General features: G+C 40.5%; 1 protein-coding gene across 1 annotated transcript in view; it reads left to right on the top strand.

Moving 5' to 3' along the window:
- LOC122816112 (myocardin-like) overlaps positions 1 to 8,756 on the top strand; it is a 573,216-nt gene extending 564,460 nt beyond the window's left edge. Inside the window, exon 15 of the mRNA XM_044088880.1 lies at positions 8,663 to 8,756. Coding sequence (XP_043944815.1) covers positions 8,663 to 8,756 — 94 coding nt within the window. The remainder of the gene's footprint in view (positions 1 to 8,662) is intronic.
- The last annotated feature ends 9,571 nt before the right edge of the window (positions 8,757 to 18,327 follow it).

Genomic DNA, 18,327 nt, shown 5'->3' with positions numbered 1-18,327 from the left:
ACACATTATGTTTAAGTGCCATATTAACACCAGCATAGACATTTTTCATATTGCAAATTATTTTACTGTATAACTTTAAATTCATTGTGAAAGAAATAATGCCAAATTAAAAAAGAAAAAAATCAAAACCATATATGGTTAATTAGTGCAGTCCATCATCTTCAGTTCATACTGTGGCATCACCCTTGGAGAAGGTAGAATGCTGCTCGATGCTAGGCTCACACCAGCCTGGACAGATAATCCAAGATCTCCACCATATCATTTTTTATACATCCAGGGAGGTTCTTTTCAGAACATTTATTCCCACACGGGCTATACAGAATCATTCTGGTACGTGCGATCCAATGACCTGAGTGCATGCGTGAATTGTCAGATCCTTGACCTTGATAGACAGCTGATGGTGACTCTCTCCTTAGTTAGTGTGGTGAGTGAAACATTTGTGTGTCTTTCAAATGAGTGTCCTATGACCAAAGGTTTGGGTTGTGTGGTGGTATGCTTCATGGGCTTAGAAGTTGAGATACTGTGGGATGTGGCAGCGTGTGTCTTGCTTGGTGTTGTTTTGTTGAGGACACTTTTTATAATGGAATGTTTAGGAGGTCTTTATGGTTTCAGGAGATTACATCTGGGAGCCTCTGCAAATGTTGGTCTATGAGTATACTCCTTATAGGTTCATAGGTAGGTACTAGGCCATCGGCCCACGGGCCTATGTAAGCCTAGCCAATAAGATTCCCTGGCTTACGCCACCCAAGAAAGTTATTTTCCTGTGCCACTGTAGAGCAGAGGCACAGAAGTGATCTCCAGGGTGTATTTCCTATTTCCCATCCACTCATCAAGATTTTTCTTGAAGAGTGCTAATGAAGAACTTTGCTTGACATAGATGGGTAGCCTGTTCCAGAGTATGGGAAGTCTCTGGGACAAGAATCTATCCTTCCAGCATGTATTTTTTTTTTTTTTTTAGGTTCATAGTTTTTAGTACTAGGCTAACTGCCCTTGTGGGCCATTTTTAGGCCTAACCAATTGATAATCAAACCCTGCACCTTGTGTCTGTAAGTTAAACACCTTAACCATTTTGCCAACCTCCCCCCCTTACTAAGTGAGGTGGGTGTAGTGTGTGTGTGTGTGTGTGTGTGTGTGTGTTACTAACAACCTGTTTGGTATTATAGGTGCTTGTATGTGACAGCCTTACCATACCATTCCATCTTTCACAGTTGCTTTTTTTCTATTGCCCCTTTGTATCATTCAGCTTTCTGGAATGTTGTTCTGTTTAATAATAATAATAATAGTCTGGCATTGCTTTTGTTTCATCCCCCCCTTCCACAAATATTTTACAAATTTGATTAATTACTATTGTTTTTCTCACTTACTTTTTATTATCAGGTAATGGTTGAGAATATACCTACTTGTGCAAAAATAAATAAATAAATAGATAAATATGGCCTTTTCAAGTCAGAAGAATACTCTCATGCACAGGTAGACAAATGTTAGAGAAAACTATATACTCTTCTAATCTCCAACCAACGGCAGAGTCTATCCTTGATAAAAAGAGAAAATGACCATCCTAGGGAAGACCACACCAACTGCATGGAAAGACCAGGATTCACACAATTGTACAGATCACAGGTGGCAGCACACTCTTCAGCCAGTGGACATAATGAGAAACAGTGGGAGGAATCCCCAGTTAAAGACTCAAAGTGATGACCAGCCCCTATTCTATGTATGGCAAGTTGGCTTAAAATATTAGATGGAAGCTTAAAAATCGCAAAACATGCAATGTAAAACACCATGGCTAACATTGGTGCCTAAGAGGACTATACAGAATTCCCTGCAAATGTTGAACTCTGCTCATGAAAGGACAGCCCTCATCTGTTTGGACACCTACCTCCAAATGTCAGACAATAAATATCTAATGCCAATGCATGCTTAAAAGAAGACCTACCCTGAATCGGAGTACCGGGGAATTCCTGTCCATTCTTCACCTGCAGCTAACAGCTTGAGTAGAGATAAAAGGAGCAAATCCTCCACAAGCCAGAATGGGCCATGGTGATTAGGGGCTCAACAGTCAGATCCATGTGAGATGGTCTACCAACTGTAGATTCTAGTATGGGAAAAGATACCATGTTCCCTCTTGTTCTCAGTTTCAAGCATGAATGCTAAAAGACATGTCTATTACCACAAATACCAAGAGATGAAAGGTAAGCTGTTCATCCCTCACACAAGCATGGTTTTAGCACCAGTGAGTACTCAGAGGTCAAGATAAGCACGCTGAACCTTGGGGAGGATATATGCTGGAATCCAAGTTCAGCTTCCTTTCTCCTCTCTGGCTCCTGCCTAGCCTCATGGGGAAGCCCTACAGCAAATTCCAGAACTAGTCATTCTCTATCTGGTTCAGGCATAAAAGGCAGTTCCTGAAATACTTTTAATATGAACAAATTATAGCAAGAACAAAGCAAAGATAAGCATGTAAAGAGACAGCAAGCAAGAAAACTTTGTGATGGTATGCACTAGAAGTGATTCAGAAACAAAGCAAACTGTTAGCAAGAATTGGGGAATCAAATGACTAGTGCACCTCAAAATAGGGCAAGAGACATCATGGTATAGCCTAAGTAAGGTAGCAGAATGTTAAGAAAAAGACACAGCTGCTGACATAGTCCTTAAGATGGAAAACTCAACAGTAGAAACACATCAGAGAACCCCAAAACATAAAATCTAACAGATATTCAGCATATAGATCCCTGCAGTAAGTCCTAGCTATAAGGGTTATATCCTGGTAAGAATGTAACAGCCAGCCAGCTTCCAAAGCTTTCTGGGCACCATCCATGGATTCAAACCATTAGTCATCTCCAACTGAGCATACTAAAAAGTCAGCTTTGGGTTCCAAGCCCTGCAGAGCCTTCCTGCCACCAAAGAAAACTCCTCTTGCATGCTTTTGAGGAGTTACAGTCACCTAACACTGCTCCATTGACAGGCAGATATGTTCTCTTCAGGGAAAAAAAAATTCCACTTTACTTTTTATGAAAGAAATCTTTCCTCTTCAGTCTTCTTCTTCTTTTTCTTTCAGCTGTTCCCATTAGGGGTAACCACAGCGGATCATGTTTCCATTTCTTCCTGCCCTCTGCATCTTGCTCTGTCACAACCACCTGCATGTCCTCTCTCACCACATCCATAAACCTTATCTTGGGCCTTTCTCTTTTCCTCTTACCTGGCAGCTTCATCCTTAGCATCCTTTTCCCAATACACCAAGTATCCCTCCTCAGCACTTCCAAACCAACGCAATCTCGCCTCTCTGGCTTTGTCTCCAAACCATCCAACCTGGGCTGACCCTCTAATATACTTATTCCTAATCCTTTCTACCCTCGTCACACCCAGTGCAAATTTTAACATCTTTAACTCTGCCACATCCAGCTCTGACTCCTGCCTTTTTGTCAGTGCCACTGTCTCCAACCCATATAACATAGCTGGTCTCACTACTCTCTTGTAGACCTTCCCTTTCACTCTTACTGATACTCGTCTGTCACAAATCACTCATGACACTCTTCTCCACCCACCCCACCCTGCCTGTACTCTCTTCTTCACTTCTCTTCCACACTCGCCATTACTCTAAACTGTTGATCCCAAGTATTTAAACTCATCCACCTTCGCCAACTCTACTCCCTACATCCTCACCATTCCTCTATCCTCCCTCTCATTCACACACATATATTCTGTCTTAGTCCTGCTGACCTTCATTCCTCTCCATCTCTAGAGCATATCTCCACCTCTCCAGGGTCTCCTCAAACTGTTCCCTACTTTCACTACATATCACAATGTCAACTGCAAACATAGTCCATGGGGACTCTTGTCTGATCTAGTCTGTCAACCTGTCCATCACCACTGCAAATAAGAAAGGGCTCAGAGCTGATCCTTGATGTAATCCCACCTCCATCTTAAATGCATCTGTCACTCCTACTGCAGATCTCACCACTGTCACACTACCCTTGTACATATCCTGTACCACTCTTACATACTTCTCTGCCACTCCCGACTTCCTCATACAATACCACAACTCCTCTCTAGGCACCCTACCTCTTCAGTAAAACTTTATTTTTAAAGCCATGAAATGTGTTTCTAATGACGGTCACATTATTTTTAATTACTTTTAGAAAGGAGACCCACATGTTTACTTTTGTGGTAAAAAAATGTTAAAACTAATTTTAAACTACTTTTTCTGTGGTATTTTGGGGCTGAATTATGTGCTTAAAATTAATTTTACTGTGTTTTAATGGGAAAAAATATTACTTTTAAAACTTACCCATTTTACAGACCACTACTGCCAGGCTTACCTGGGAATTAGGCATCTTTTTTGCTTAACCATGTAACAAACTACACGCTCCTCTGCTTTTTCTTCTTCCATCTACAGAAAGACAAGTGCTAAATAGCCTTTACACCAAAACAAACTGCTAAAAAGTCTTAGCCACAAGTGGTTGACTCTACTGTGGCCAAAACCGATTCCCCAGACCATTCATCTTTTTCTCTGGCATCCACCTAGTCCCTATAGCCACCATGGACTGAGGGTTAGACACATCCTATGCAGCTGTTGAAGTGCCCTTGATGGACAAGGGAGAGACACTATTGTCGATCCTGGTAGGGAATGTCACTCTGCAAAGCCAGAAAAATATGCCCATCACTAGGGATTTTTTTCCTAGCAAACATGGGTCAGTTTCCTCAGAAATTCCTGTCAAAAGGAAACAAAAACTTGGACATATCTCTTCTCATAAGTTACACTGGACAGGATTGTGAAAAGACAGATTCTGTTTTCTTTCTCCAGGCTTCTGATGTAGATTCTGAGGGCATTGTGGTTTCAACCATTCCCTTTGAAAGAATCTCTTTTTCTGAAACTGTTTCCAGGATGAGTCAACTGTTTCAGTGAGAATACCAAGATATTTTCGGTCCTTAAGAAAGTATTATGACTTATTCCAACTGGAATTGATAAAATATATCCCAATTCCTCATGCTCTTTCAGCTCTGTAGGATATTTTTGTCACAGTCTGCAACTTGCCTGACAGTCAGTCATCTGCTGCCAAGAAAGCAGAAACGTTGCATTAAGTTCCCAAGTTTTTATATACTCATCCCAGATCTGACCCAACAGCTACTGCTCTGGTAAACCCATCTGCTGCTAAACATTTGGTTAATGATAATTACTGTTAAAAGGAAACAAATAACCATATGATCCTTATATTCTCAAAACTGATTAATATAGCATTAATCTTAACCTTTCAAGTGAGATGTTATGGACGTACTCAAATGCTAATATCACCTGTAGTTTCTAATCAAAGTTACAACACATTTCATTTCTGACTGACTGCAGTTAACTTGTCTTACTTGTTCCATTCTCTGTTTTACTAGTACTGTAATATGTTGTAAATTACCTCTACTGTACTACCAATCCCGAAAAGGCTTTTGATAGATTAGGGAAAACGTCTAATCATTGCTACACTTGTTTTTAGGATTCTCAACTGCCAAGCTTATATTGTCAAAGTTTATTCCCATCTCTTTTCAGAATATGATAATATTTTGGCATGTCTTCCTCTTCTGAGGACAAATTTGTTTTGTGTAATTTTGTTGCTTCTGCATCTCAAGTGGCTATCTAATGTCTGAAATTACGATACAATTCTGTTGATGCCACTTCCAGGGCTGCTGCTATTTGAACTGTTATAAGGAGGTTTGTTTAGCAGCATTCTTAAAATCTCCCAGAAGTTGATAATGACATTTTTAATTCTGCATTGGATAGAGTTTTTGGACCTAAGACTGTAGTGTTTCATGTGTTGATGTGAAAGCTGATTCAAGGGAACTATCTGATTTTTATGGGTTTTAATGCTCTCACTACAAAATTCTTTAAAAAGAAAAACAAACATAACCAGCAAGCCACTGGTGAGCAGTCTTTTAACTCATTCACTGAAACGGAGCTCAAGAAGTTTGCACTGTAACTTCCAATGGGCGGAGCCTAAGCCTTTTGACAGAATCAAATTATGTCCTCACATTTCAAATAAATATTCATATCTTTGGAACCACAGAAATTATGAAAAGAAGTATAAATGGCAAACATTTCAGCACAAACTACTTTTATAGGTTCATAGGTAGGTACTAGGTTATCAGCCCAAAGGCCTAAGTAAGCCTAGCCAACAAGATTCCCTGGCTTATGCCAGCCAAGAAAGTTAATTTCCTGTACCCCTGTAGAGCAGAGCTACAGAAATGATCCCCGGGGTGTATTTCCTATTTCCCATCCACTCATCAAGATTTTTCTTGAAGAGTGCTAATGAGGAACTTTGCCTGACATAGATGGGTAGCCTGTTCCAGAGTATAGGAAGTCTCTGGGACAGGAATCTATCCCTCCAGCATGTCCTGTTTATTGTGGTGACAAGGTTTAGGTCCCTAGAGCACATGAGCTCTCAGAGGGATTGGGATTTCTTTAGGTGGGGCATGTCCAATGGCTCTGGGTTTAACATAGCTTTATATGTTAGGCAGAGATATCCTCGGAGTAGGCGATATGCTACAGAGTAAATCTGGAGTTTTTTGAGACGGTCAGTGTAGGGCATCTGTTTGAGGCCAGTAATCCTCTTTGTGAGGTACTTCTGTGGCCTTTCTAGCTGCTGCAGATGTCTTGTGAGTTACATTCCAAAAGGGGCGTTGTACTCTATAATGGGTCTAATGAGTGCCGAGTAGAGGGGAACAATGACCTCTTTTTTTCCTGGTTGAGAACCCTTTTGTGATAAGGTGTGCCACATAGAAGGATTTCCTGACTACTGTGGCGATTTGATTATCAAAAGAGAGACTACTGTCCACCTGGGTCCCAAGGTCTCTTATCACACATTCGGCATTAAGTAGACTGCCATTTATGTGGTAGTTCATGGGTACCACTCCCACTGATAAGCTAGAATGCTTCCCTCCAGCACAGAAAGGCTTGGGGGGCTCAGAAGCTTACAAGCAGTCCTGGATACAGAAAATCTGTATCTGGACTAGACTAGTTACAGGAAATGTGGGACACGAGCGCAAACGTAAGCTTTTAAACCAGAAAGTTGAAAGAGATGGAAAAACTGCCCAAATGTCCAATAAACTACAATTTCTGGGCCAGAAGCCACACTTGTGGTAGATGGGCTACCTAGTGCTTACCACTCCCACTGATAAGCTAGAAGGCTTCCCTCCAACACAGAAAGGCTTGGGGGGGGGCTCAGAAGCTTACAAACCATCCTGGATACAGCAAATAGTACAGTTTTGTACCTACCATAAATGTAGATGTTCGAGGATCCACATTGCTGCAGTCCTTACTATTGGGTAGTCCATCTGGTCGTCGTCGTTCGAAGAGAGAGGTATACGTTGGGCAGCGGTCAGACCGACGCGCCAGGGGTAGGGTACTACCGCGCGATGACCGACGGCCCATATCTTTTCTTGCCCCAGATGTCAGGTCAGAAGACCCCTAAGAAAACAAGAGAAAAAAAACTGCCTTTATCACAATATGTACAATATATACAAAAATATATACAAAATATATCACCATAACCTCACTCCCACAACCACCCCTAAACACAGGAGGGAGGGGAGGGTAACAGGCAGGTGGATCCTGGAACATCGTTTATAGCAGGTACAAAACTGGTCAAACTGTACTCGTTCACATCCTCATGCTTGGGTCCTTCCCAACTGCAGGGTAAGGGAGGGCGATGAGGCTAGGGAGTCAAGGCAATCATAAGTAAAAGCCATGCTGAAAACAGCCTGGCAAAACCAGCCCTAGACTTAGAGTGACAGACTAGAGAAAGATAGGCCATGAAAATAGAGTAGAGAAATGCTGCACTGAACTGCACTGAACCTAAAACATGGCCCTGCTACCCTACCCCTAAGGCCTGTTAAATAAGCCCAGTAGTCTCAGCCATGCCAGGCCTAATCCCAAATCAAATCTGGAATAGGAGGACCAAGACAAAAACAAATGCAAAACCCAATCCACCTATGGATAGTCAAATTTGACACAGGCTTGCCCTTATGAAACAAAAGCAAAAAGAAACAAACAACTGCTGAGATCGCCTGCATAGCCTCAAGTAAATAATAAAAACCAAATGCCTGTGTACATCATCTTTTAAAAGCAAAATCTTTCCCTTTAATTTTGGGGGTCTGCATAAAAGTAGGCAAAAAAGGAACAAATGAACTTAATGATTAAAGCAAACTTTGCGGCATAAAAAAGGGATTAGTATGAATAACACCTCATCCTCCTATGGAATCAAAAAAGGCTACTGCCAGGTGCAAAGCAGTAGACAATCTCTTCCAGCAGAAGTCTTCACCAGAAAGCAGTCTCCATTGTAAGTATTCAATTCAGTTCAGTAGCCGCAGAGGCTCAAGCAGTTGTAGGAGTGAGTTCCAAAGCACAATTGAGACCCCAGCCAGGAGTATGTTTCTGCCGGGGGGTCTTATATTTTCACAATGCTAAGAAAGAAGCTAACAAAGATGAAACAAACAAAAGTCAAAGACAAATGGAGCTGAAATGAAAGGAAATTATCTTACCGTCAGATAAAATTCAAGGAAAGGAAATAACTCAGTAAGATATTGGAAGAAGTTCATCTAAATTAACAATCATGCGAAATCTGAAAATCTGTTGCAGTCTTCTTTTCCTTTCATTTTCTGCATTTCCTTTCTTGCACAGTTCTAACTTCCATGAATCACCAGAAAAATGGTTTGAGGCAGTTGAGGAGGCTCGTGTTTTTGATGACAATGAGCCAGGCTGTTGCCCCGCCTGAGATGGCTTGAGATTGAATCATAAGATGAATGGGAGGCCTGAGACTCCTAGATGAGATAATCAATCAGGTAGGCCATGGATCTGGGAGCTACTCCTTCTCTCAGGTACCAGTACCAGTTGTGCCGAGAGTTGCTGGAGCACATCATCAGAGGCAGAAATGAAAGGAGGCAACATAACAGCACTTTTTCCAACAGGAAAGGAAGAGCATCCACTTTGCCTGTGTCTGAGCCAGAGCATCCCTTGAAAAGTGTGATGAAACCTTTTAGTGAGAAGTTTTTGCTGTGAATAACTGGTGTTCTTTGTCTGCTTCATGTCTGAGTTCCCAAGACACTGAGAAGCGAGATTTCTGATTTGTTCGTTTAATTTATGAAGCTCGTGGTTCTGTGAAGATTTAGAAACCTTGCCTGAAAGAACTGTTTTGTTCTCTGCAGAAACCATCCCTCCAGCAAAAACCTTTTTCGTGGAGCGAGAGGCGCAATGGCGTTCCTCATCCCTTGTCATTGCTTGGACAGTGAGCCGTTCTGTGCTGGCGTTGACCTGCCCTGGAAGAAGTGACAGTTTGTGAGTCTGTGTTGACCAAAGAAGTGTAATTCCTTCCTACATGTATGCAAATCTGATGCTGCCCATCTCCTGCGTGTCTATGATGCTGCACCATTAGTTATACACGCCGTGTAATGTCCTTTCTTTCTATCCACTTATCCCTAAGCTTCGTCCGGAAAGTAGAGAGAGTCCATTGTCCACTAACCTCTGTCGGGCCAGCAGAGAGTCCCTTGTTTTGTGTATTCCTGAGTATTTGAATGACAAAATCCAAATTAGTGGCAAGGTATTATTTTTTTGAACAGTGTCCATTGTAGCCTCCCCCTGTGTCCATGTACTGGGAAGCACCAGAATACAAGATGCCATGAACCCCACATTGAAGCACCAGAATAAGATGAAGCACGATGCCCTAGATCGTCCTCACCCTGATAACGGTCTTGACTTGATTTTGTAGTTGAGTAAAGTAAAGTGATCTTTTGTTTGTGTTAAGTGTCTCTCTTGAAAGGCTGCTGGTCTATTGAGCTCGTACTTGGCAGGCCAAGTATTAGAGGTACTAGACTTAACTTTGCTCTTAGCAGGACTGGCTCTTTTCCAATCACTAGAATAGCTTAGACATATTCTGAGAGCTAGAGAATGGCTTCCTTTTGTGTAAGGTTAGAAAGGCAGTCGTCCGCAGGCGATAGATTTGCAACTAGAAGCTCACCTTTCCAAGAATGAAGTCACAGATAGAGATTTTTACCTACAAATGCCAGAAACTGAGCAACTCAGAGATCTAGGCTGCAATTCCAGCTTGAAAAGAGCTTAACCTGCTTAATAGTTCCTATGAAGACAGATAGGTAAGCTCTTTGAGATCTAAAGTTAGTGATCTTGCCCAAAGCAGAGCATAGAGTTAAAACGCCAACATCACGAACTTGGGCAGAATTGGGTGATAATAGATCTTTAAGAGATAGATCCTCAAACTTGCTCTCACGGTTAACTTTGGTAGTAGAACATAATCGAGGTAACTTAGGCCTTTCTGTCCTTTCTGATAATGGATTCTATGCCCAGTAACTATTTGGAGTAAGTAACGCCTTTCCTTTGGAAGGCGAACAAATGGTATGCCTTAGGGTCCCAGGGAAACATCTGAAATAAAACCAAACCGGGGCAAATAGATGGGGGCTACCATCTGTTAACCGCGGTAGCTGATTTTGTTTTGAAAATCTGTCCACTCCCTCCAGACCGAGAGCTGGAGTAAAAGGAAAGAACTGCAGCAGCCAGCAGGTCATTGGGTACAAGACTGAACTGGTGACCCCTAAGAAACCAGCCAGGTGGAGGGTCGAAACTTGTGCTTGTCACCCTCATAAAATCACCAGGAGCTTGACCCTCCTACCACCTGTTAAGACCTACCCTCCTGAGTCTGTCAGTACCACGCTACCAGGACCAGCTTAGTAGGCCAATTTTCATAGAACTTCAAAATCCAACCTGCAAAAAATCTTTTCTACCAGCTAAACTGGACTGCTACACCTCCAAATTTTCTTTTAACACTTTGCCTTCTTAGGTGAAATCTTTCAACACATCTTTAAACCAAGGACACACAAAAAATCCCACTGTACACATCAGCTACTAAAGGGTGATCCAAATTACAGGCATAACATTCCCAGCTAAATTCTGCAGCCACCTCAGGGAGTAGCCTGCAGCCAATCAAAAGAATTAACTGCCACAAAAACCACATACCAACACCTCACTGCTAAATCCAGCAAGCACAGACACTAAATACAGCCACTCATGAGCATCCACACCCAACTTCAACAGTAGGAGATAATTTTGATTCAGTTGTTAAAGAAACTGACAGAATAACGCCCAGTTGGCTAAACAGCAGAACGCCTCACACTTTTGTTCCCTCTCATCCAAAAGCCCTTGCCCCTTTATCAGTTATAAACAGCTCTTTTCTTTCACAGACAAAGTAACAGGTTTTAACCCTTGAGAAACAGTACAGGGTTTGCAATAACATCTTAAAAGATACTTGCCCTCTTCTAAAAAGATACTTAGTTTTTGGATCTAGGCCTAGCCTGCAGGAGGCAAGGTATCAGGGAACAGGGTTCTAAAAAAACAAGAATCAGAGTTTTCTGCAAAAGAGAAACTAGCTCAACTAAGTATGGATCCAAACAAGAACCATCAGGAAGCCTTTGGGGAGGTCAGAGGCAATCCTGGCTCAGATCCTCCTGAATCAGATAATCCTGGAAAGTCTCTGGAAATGAGGAAACCATGGGAATGCCAGCTGCAGGAGGGGAAGAGCCAGGATGGAGGTCAGAAAAAGGGAGCGGCTCCCTGCAAATCTGGAAGGTGGAGGATTCCCGCCCTGCCAGCCAGAACCCCTGCAGGCCTCTGAACTCACCTCCACCTTAAGCTCAGGAGGGCACAGAACCCTGAATCTCTTATCAAAAGGAATCAGAATAAGAAGTATACTCTTTCAAATCTTCAAGTGAAATGCCAGATGGAGAAGCCAATTCTGAACTGCCTACCTCCAAGAAGCTTTTGGCCTAGAAGGAAAGGAAATAACCACCTGGTAGAAGAAGAACAGTCTAACTACCTTGGGAAAGCCTGGCCTACCCCTGAGGAAGGGCCATCCTCCCTGGAAAGCTCTGGGCTGAAGACTCCAAGAAGCAGAACCAGCCTCTGGCTCCTGCAGAGTTTCGAAAGCCATAAACGTCCGACCTCCTAACCGCCATCAACCGTCCCTTAGTTTCATCAGCCTCTGGCTCTGCTGAAGCGGGCCGAGAATCCGCCGGCATTTTTGCCGCCACAACGCTTCCCAAAACTCCAACTCACAACCCCAAACACCGTCTCCTTAATAGTGAATTTTTTCCTAAACCGTACGCTTGTTAAACAACGCCACCAGAACCGCCCAGGTTGCGCTCCTAGGTCAGGCCATGTATGGTAATCCTAATGAGGCATAAATTCCCACAAGCGAAAAATAACTTAACTTCTTTCAAACACATCCAACCGCTACTTATAAGAAAATCTATAAAATGGTCCTTAACGGGTAAATAGCTAACTTCGATTGAAAACGGGTGGCCTTAAAATATTTCAGAACGCCTAACCTGCACTCCGCCGGAAACTTAAGTTTCTGCATCGGACCATGCAGCACCAGATCAGATATGGTCCCAAATCAACATCTGTATCTGGAGTAGACTAGTTACAGGAAAGGCAGGAAACAAGCTTACAATTTTTTTTTTTTTTTTTTTGAAAATGGAAAGGGAGAAAGGAGAAATAGAAGACAATTCAAAATTAAGGAACTAAGTGGCTTGCCCTTCACAAATGGGTGGTAATATTCTTTAGGTTATAGCTCTTAAACTGAATTTTGTAAGTCACAGTAAACACATTTGTAATATTTGGAAACAATGTATAATAGCTCAGCAACCAAGTTACATACATACTGTTAGCAGCATTTTATTCATCTAGCTGAGAACTTTCATATGAGGCTAAGTTGTTCAGTCTGTTTTAATTGGTTGTTGAGATATTTTGAAAAAAATGTAAAAAAATATGTCTATTTAAATCACTATCATAAAAAAACAGTTAATATCTATTTACATGCACTAGGCAGAGTCAAATATTAATGCAGTTGAGTTTGGTATTGTGTAAGCTTTAACATGAAATATTTTAAAACCTTGTACATAGCATGGCTTTGCAATTATTGATGCAAATATGAACACGTAACATTGGATGCCTAGAGCTGCCAGTAGGAGTTAACTGCAGATGCACCTTGAGGCATCACTTGGGTGTAATGAGTTAAAAAGCAATGACAGGGATGTCCTAAAAAGAAAGCAGGAACTCCCCAGAACAAAACACAGTCTAACAAGTCTGAAGAACTATATGAAAAGCTTCCCTCCTCCTCCAAATGTGTCACTCCTTCAGTCCTTTTGGAAAGTCTGAACCTGCATTCCTCTCTTTTGCCACAGATAGTTTCAGATGGATGTGTTCTGACAGTAAGCCATCAAGGGTACATGTGGCATGTACATGTGCATGTACATGTGGCATGTGGTACATGTGGCAGTCTCTCCTTTTTGAGGGATTCCTCCACATCCACCAGACCATACAGTTTTCCCCTCCTGTCATTCAGCATATACCTTCCTCCCAGGGAGCAATAGATGCTGTTCCTCCTCCTCAATTAGGAGAAGGGTTTTATTCAAAGATGCCTCTGGTGCCACAGAAATAAGATTCTTGGAGACGAGTTCTGGATCCTTCCTTTCTGAACCTGTTTAAATAATACCCAAGTTCAAAATGTTGTCACTTTACAGCTTATTACCCATTACTCCCCATTTGAGTCTTATAGTAACCTTAGATTTAAAAGGTGCATTTCATCACATTACAACAGATCTAGATTTCAGATATTTCTTAAGGGTTACTGTGTCTAGACCACATTATCAGTTCTATGCATTGCCATCTGGTCTATTCACTGCACAACGGGTATTCGCAATGTGTCTAGCTCCTGTTCTAGACTACTGCAGACTGCAAGGTTTTTACATTTTTTTTCTGATTTAGATGACTTGCTTATCTTTGAATTGTCTTTTACAAAGTGTCAGGAATCTTTCACCTGGGTAAGAGATTGCCTACACATACTGAGGTTTTAGGAGAACTTATAAAAGTTTGGTCTGATCCTTTCCCACAGGATTGTTTTCCTGGAGTGTCTCATGAACACCAAACTTCAAAGAGCTTTTTTTCTCCAAGGAAAAAAAGTAGAGCTGTTCCTGTGTTCTTCCACCCAGAATATTGTCTCAGCAGTGGAATTCCTCAGGATTCTGGGCCTCATGGCATCTATGATTCTCATGATACCACTTGTAAGACTCTACATGAGAAAACTCCAGTGGTACCTGAAATATGTATGACCCCCAACATAGACATAGACATTTCAAATGCCAATTTTTGGATTTGTGAAAATGGAGATTTTTTTGTTGGGTGGGGACACCAAATTTCTCAGAATCCAGGTCTCCCATTCTCCTTTTGGCTCCATTACAGTCAGTCATAAGAAATGCCTCAGACTTTGCTTGGGGAGCACCATTTATGAGGATAAAAGTGCAGGATCTTTGGAACAGAAAATACAGACCAAAACACATAAACATATCACTGTGGTGACTCCCTTCTGGCCCAGACAACAGCAGTTATTCCTTCTTTTGGAAATGGCCAGTGGCAATTACCATAAGCTTCTTCACAGACTGGATCTACTCATACAAGAGCAGGGGTGTTTGATACATCCTGACCCCAAACAACTACATCTGACTGCCTGGATGATAGAATTTGAATTGTTTTTAAGTTTATTTTTCTGAGAATGTGCAGTAGGTATTGTAGAAGGCAAGAAATCCCGATACTATAAAATCATTTATCAGTAAATGAAAAAGGTTTTCTATCATGTCTTAGTCAAGATACATTTGGGGCCATTTCAATGCACCTGACCCTGAATACCCCACTTTCAATGCAGTCTCATGTAAAAATGTTTTTGAAATGGATGATGTATACAAAGCCTCCTAGAAAACAGATGGATTCTCCTTGGAACGTTAATTTTGTGTTAGAAAAAAATCATTCTTGTTACATTTGAATCAACTCATCAGGCAGACTTCAGGTTTTTAACATGAGAAACAATGTTACTAGTTGCTCTGATGTCTGCAAGAATAATGTTTGAGTGGCAAGCTCTTATGGTGGATCAAAAATGGGTGTCCTTGAGAACTAGTGCTTCATTTATGTCTAAGATGGCATCCAAGTTTACCTTAAGCCAAGCTATCCATTTCCCAGTCTTCTTTCCAGAACCTAAATATGAGGGAGAAAGGATAACGGCTAAGGTGTAGATTCAAGTACTGGCTGGCACAGATGCTATACAAGGAAGACTGCATCTAAGAACAGTGCAGTGGGATGTGCTAGGAAAAACACTAGGCAGAATGTAATTGCTCATAGCAGCACTGGTTGTGGACCTTCCACACCCCAACCTTTAAACACTGGATGAGAAAGAAGTACCTTTGCTCTATAAGGAGGGGATATTTTGATGCAGAGGAGGGTGCTGCAGGAATTATTCAGGGTGGTGTTGACATCAATATTTTCAGACACCTACAACATTCACAAAGGGGTAGTGCAGAAGGTTGGTGTTTAGCTGATTTTGCTATTTTCTGGCTAGATGTTCCTGCCATGTAACTATTTAAATATTTCCTCATCATGTACTCCATCAACATCAGGTGTAGCATAGACTCTACAGACACTGTATGGTAAATTGTGAAAAAAGCATATATAGATGCCACAGGCTTCATTTACATCTTGACATTTTTTTTCAGAGGCTCAGAACCACAAACAATTGCATAGAGTACTGCACCACAGCAGGCTGATGCCGACAGCAAAGTGGCTGTTAGTGTTGATGCAATAATTCTTACTCTTATTCTCATTACTCAATCTCAGGACAGTAGCACAGTTACAAAGTGCACTAGCAGGGCCCATATGCCATAGTGGGTGGATAACTCTGTAGGAAGTGACACGTGCTGAACTATTCAACATAATGAGGCAATAACATTACAGCAAGGGAAGGGGAATACCACATAGCTCAAAAACTGTTTGTTGTGCACAACTTGTACCCCCTGAAGAAGAGACTATCCTTTTGGGGTAGCAGTACCCACAGTTATGCTAATCTACAGGGGTGCCAGGTGAAGATATATTTTACAGTTAGCTCCAGATACACACAAGATCTTGGCAATCCATCAGCAGAAGTAGCATGATATAAGTTGAGGCACATGTTACTGCCACTGAGTGTCATGTAGAGGTGGTTCGAGTACTACAGGGTATACGTTAGGAAATTTGCTAGTACATATAATGGTAGAGGCCAGGGACAATGCCATGATGATCCTCATATACAGTATGGGTGCACGAATAAAACATCCATGTCAGACTCCATGTTCACACTTATAAACACTTAAACAGACGCCTGCTGCTAATGGACCTGGATGTGGATGAGAGAGCACTTGAATGCATGGTGGATGAATGAGCTGCACACATGTGTATCCCAGGAATGTGTTGCAGACATTCATTTGTATTCCCAAAAGGTGTGGCTTAGGTCTAGTGAGACTTCCACAGCATGTGGTAGAACCTCTCAGTCAGTGTTTAAATTCCACAACATTGTTAGGTAAATATTAAAGAGGGTCTCCTAATTCAGTAGATCCTGTCACTGGAGCAACTCAGCATCAAGCTCATGTGCCAACACCTGCTCATGATCACTAGGATGCAATGAACAAAAAACTCTTCACCGGCAACTGAAGAGAGAGTGCCTGTAACTGGAGACAAAAATGAGAAAACAACCAGGCTCTCTCACCACGAAAACTGTATGAAGTCCTGATGTATCCAGCCCGGACTTGTGGCTCGCAAAAAATACAATGGTAAGGCAGTAAATCAGGAACAGTAACGTCGCTTACTCAATATGCATTAAGCATCAACAGACATTGAGCATTGAGAATGTAGCAAAAAGTCATTCAATCAAAAACAGTAGCGGCACCTTCTTGCAGTAAGTAACAGGTAATCCAGTTTAAAAGACCAAAAACGTTTATTGCTTCATCAGACAATACATATGAAATTCAGAACATCTATTTATACAAATACATCAAGAAAACAAGCAACTCAGATAATTTCCAATTAAAAAGTTAGTGTGGGTTGATTGGAGTAATTAAGATGTTTTTAAAATACTGCATTCTATTTAAAGAGGACCCGAATGCCCAGAAGCACTAGCATGTTCATACACTATACTGAAACCTGATGATCAATATAAATTTAAAACCTTCAACATTGATACTGACGACGAGTATTTTTGGGGATAGTATAAGTTAAATAAGGCAAACTGAAATAAACTACATAATATTGCAAGCTGGATAAAGCACATTTGAACGCATTCAATGTCAAAACATAATCAATGTCAAAACATAACAACCTATAAGTCAAACATAGTTCTCTTAAAGACTGCTTTGCGGCAATATTTAAAATTAATTATTGCCTTTCTGAGAATGAATATAAGTTAAATTAAACGATACTGAAGTAGACTGCATAATACTGCAAGCTGGATAAAGCACATTTAAAACGCATTCAATGTCAAAACATATTCAGTATCAAAACATAACAGCCTATGTGTCAAACATTGTTCCTTTACAGGCTGCTTTGCAGCAATATTTGGAATTAATTATTGCCTGAATAAATAAATAAATAAATAAATAAATAAATAAATAAATAGGGTATATGTATAGCTAAACAATCAAATGAACAAATAAATAGATAAATAGATAACTAAATGAATGGATAGATGTCTATTTCTTGGCATATAAGACCGCTATTTATGGCACCAATAAATTAGAACTCTATTAATTATTTATTTATTTAGTGCCTACATCATTGAGATTATTTGTGATTCCAATTGTTTGTTATCAAATGGATAGATAAATAAATAGATAAATGAAAAAATAATAAATAAATAAATAAATAAATAAGTAAATACATATCTATTTATTATGATAAAAATCCAGTAATGGTGACACCAATGTAGTAAATTTCTGTCATTTAATGGATTCAAAGGTTTATTAACAGATTTGATCATTTATCATAATAAAAATGGATAAATATTAAATATTAAGATTATTGAAAAAATTGTCTTTTAAAACTTTTTGTGGATATTATTAAGTATTAGATATTTCAAAAGTGGTAAATATTGAATGCTAATTATAAATATAGATATAAATAATGAAAATGTAAAAATCTAGTAATATATATACATATAATTATAATGCAAGTGTATAGAATGTGAATTTAAATGGGAATAAACCTGAAAATATGACTATGAATAAGTAGATATGTAACGTCCTGCATGGATGGAATGAGTGACTAAATAAAATCAAACTCATTGGTGCAATGCTTGAAATAAGAGAACAAAAATGTACCCAATGCATCTATGATGCTGGGTGGATGTGAGTGCAAATGAACACCACTAATGTGATGCTGGTACTATAAAAACAAATGATATGACAGACAGCAATGTATATGAGATA

Source organism: Protopterus annectens, chromosome 1.part1, assembly GCF_019279795.1.
Source record: "Protopterus annectens isolate FY-2018-M chromosome 1.part1, PAN1.0, whole genome shotgun sequence".
Lineage (NCBI taxonomy): Eukaryota > Metazoa > Chordata > Ceratodontiformes > Protopteridae > Protopterus > Protopterus annectens.
This window is presented reverse-complemented; position numbering and strand designations above follow the sequence as displayed.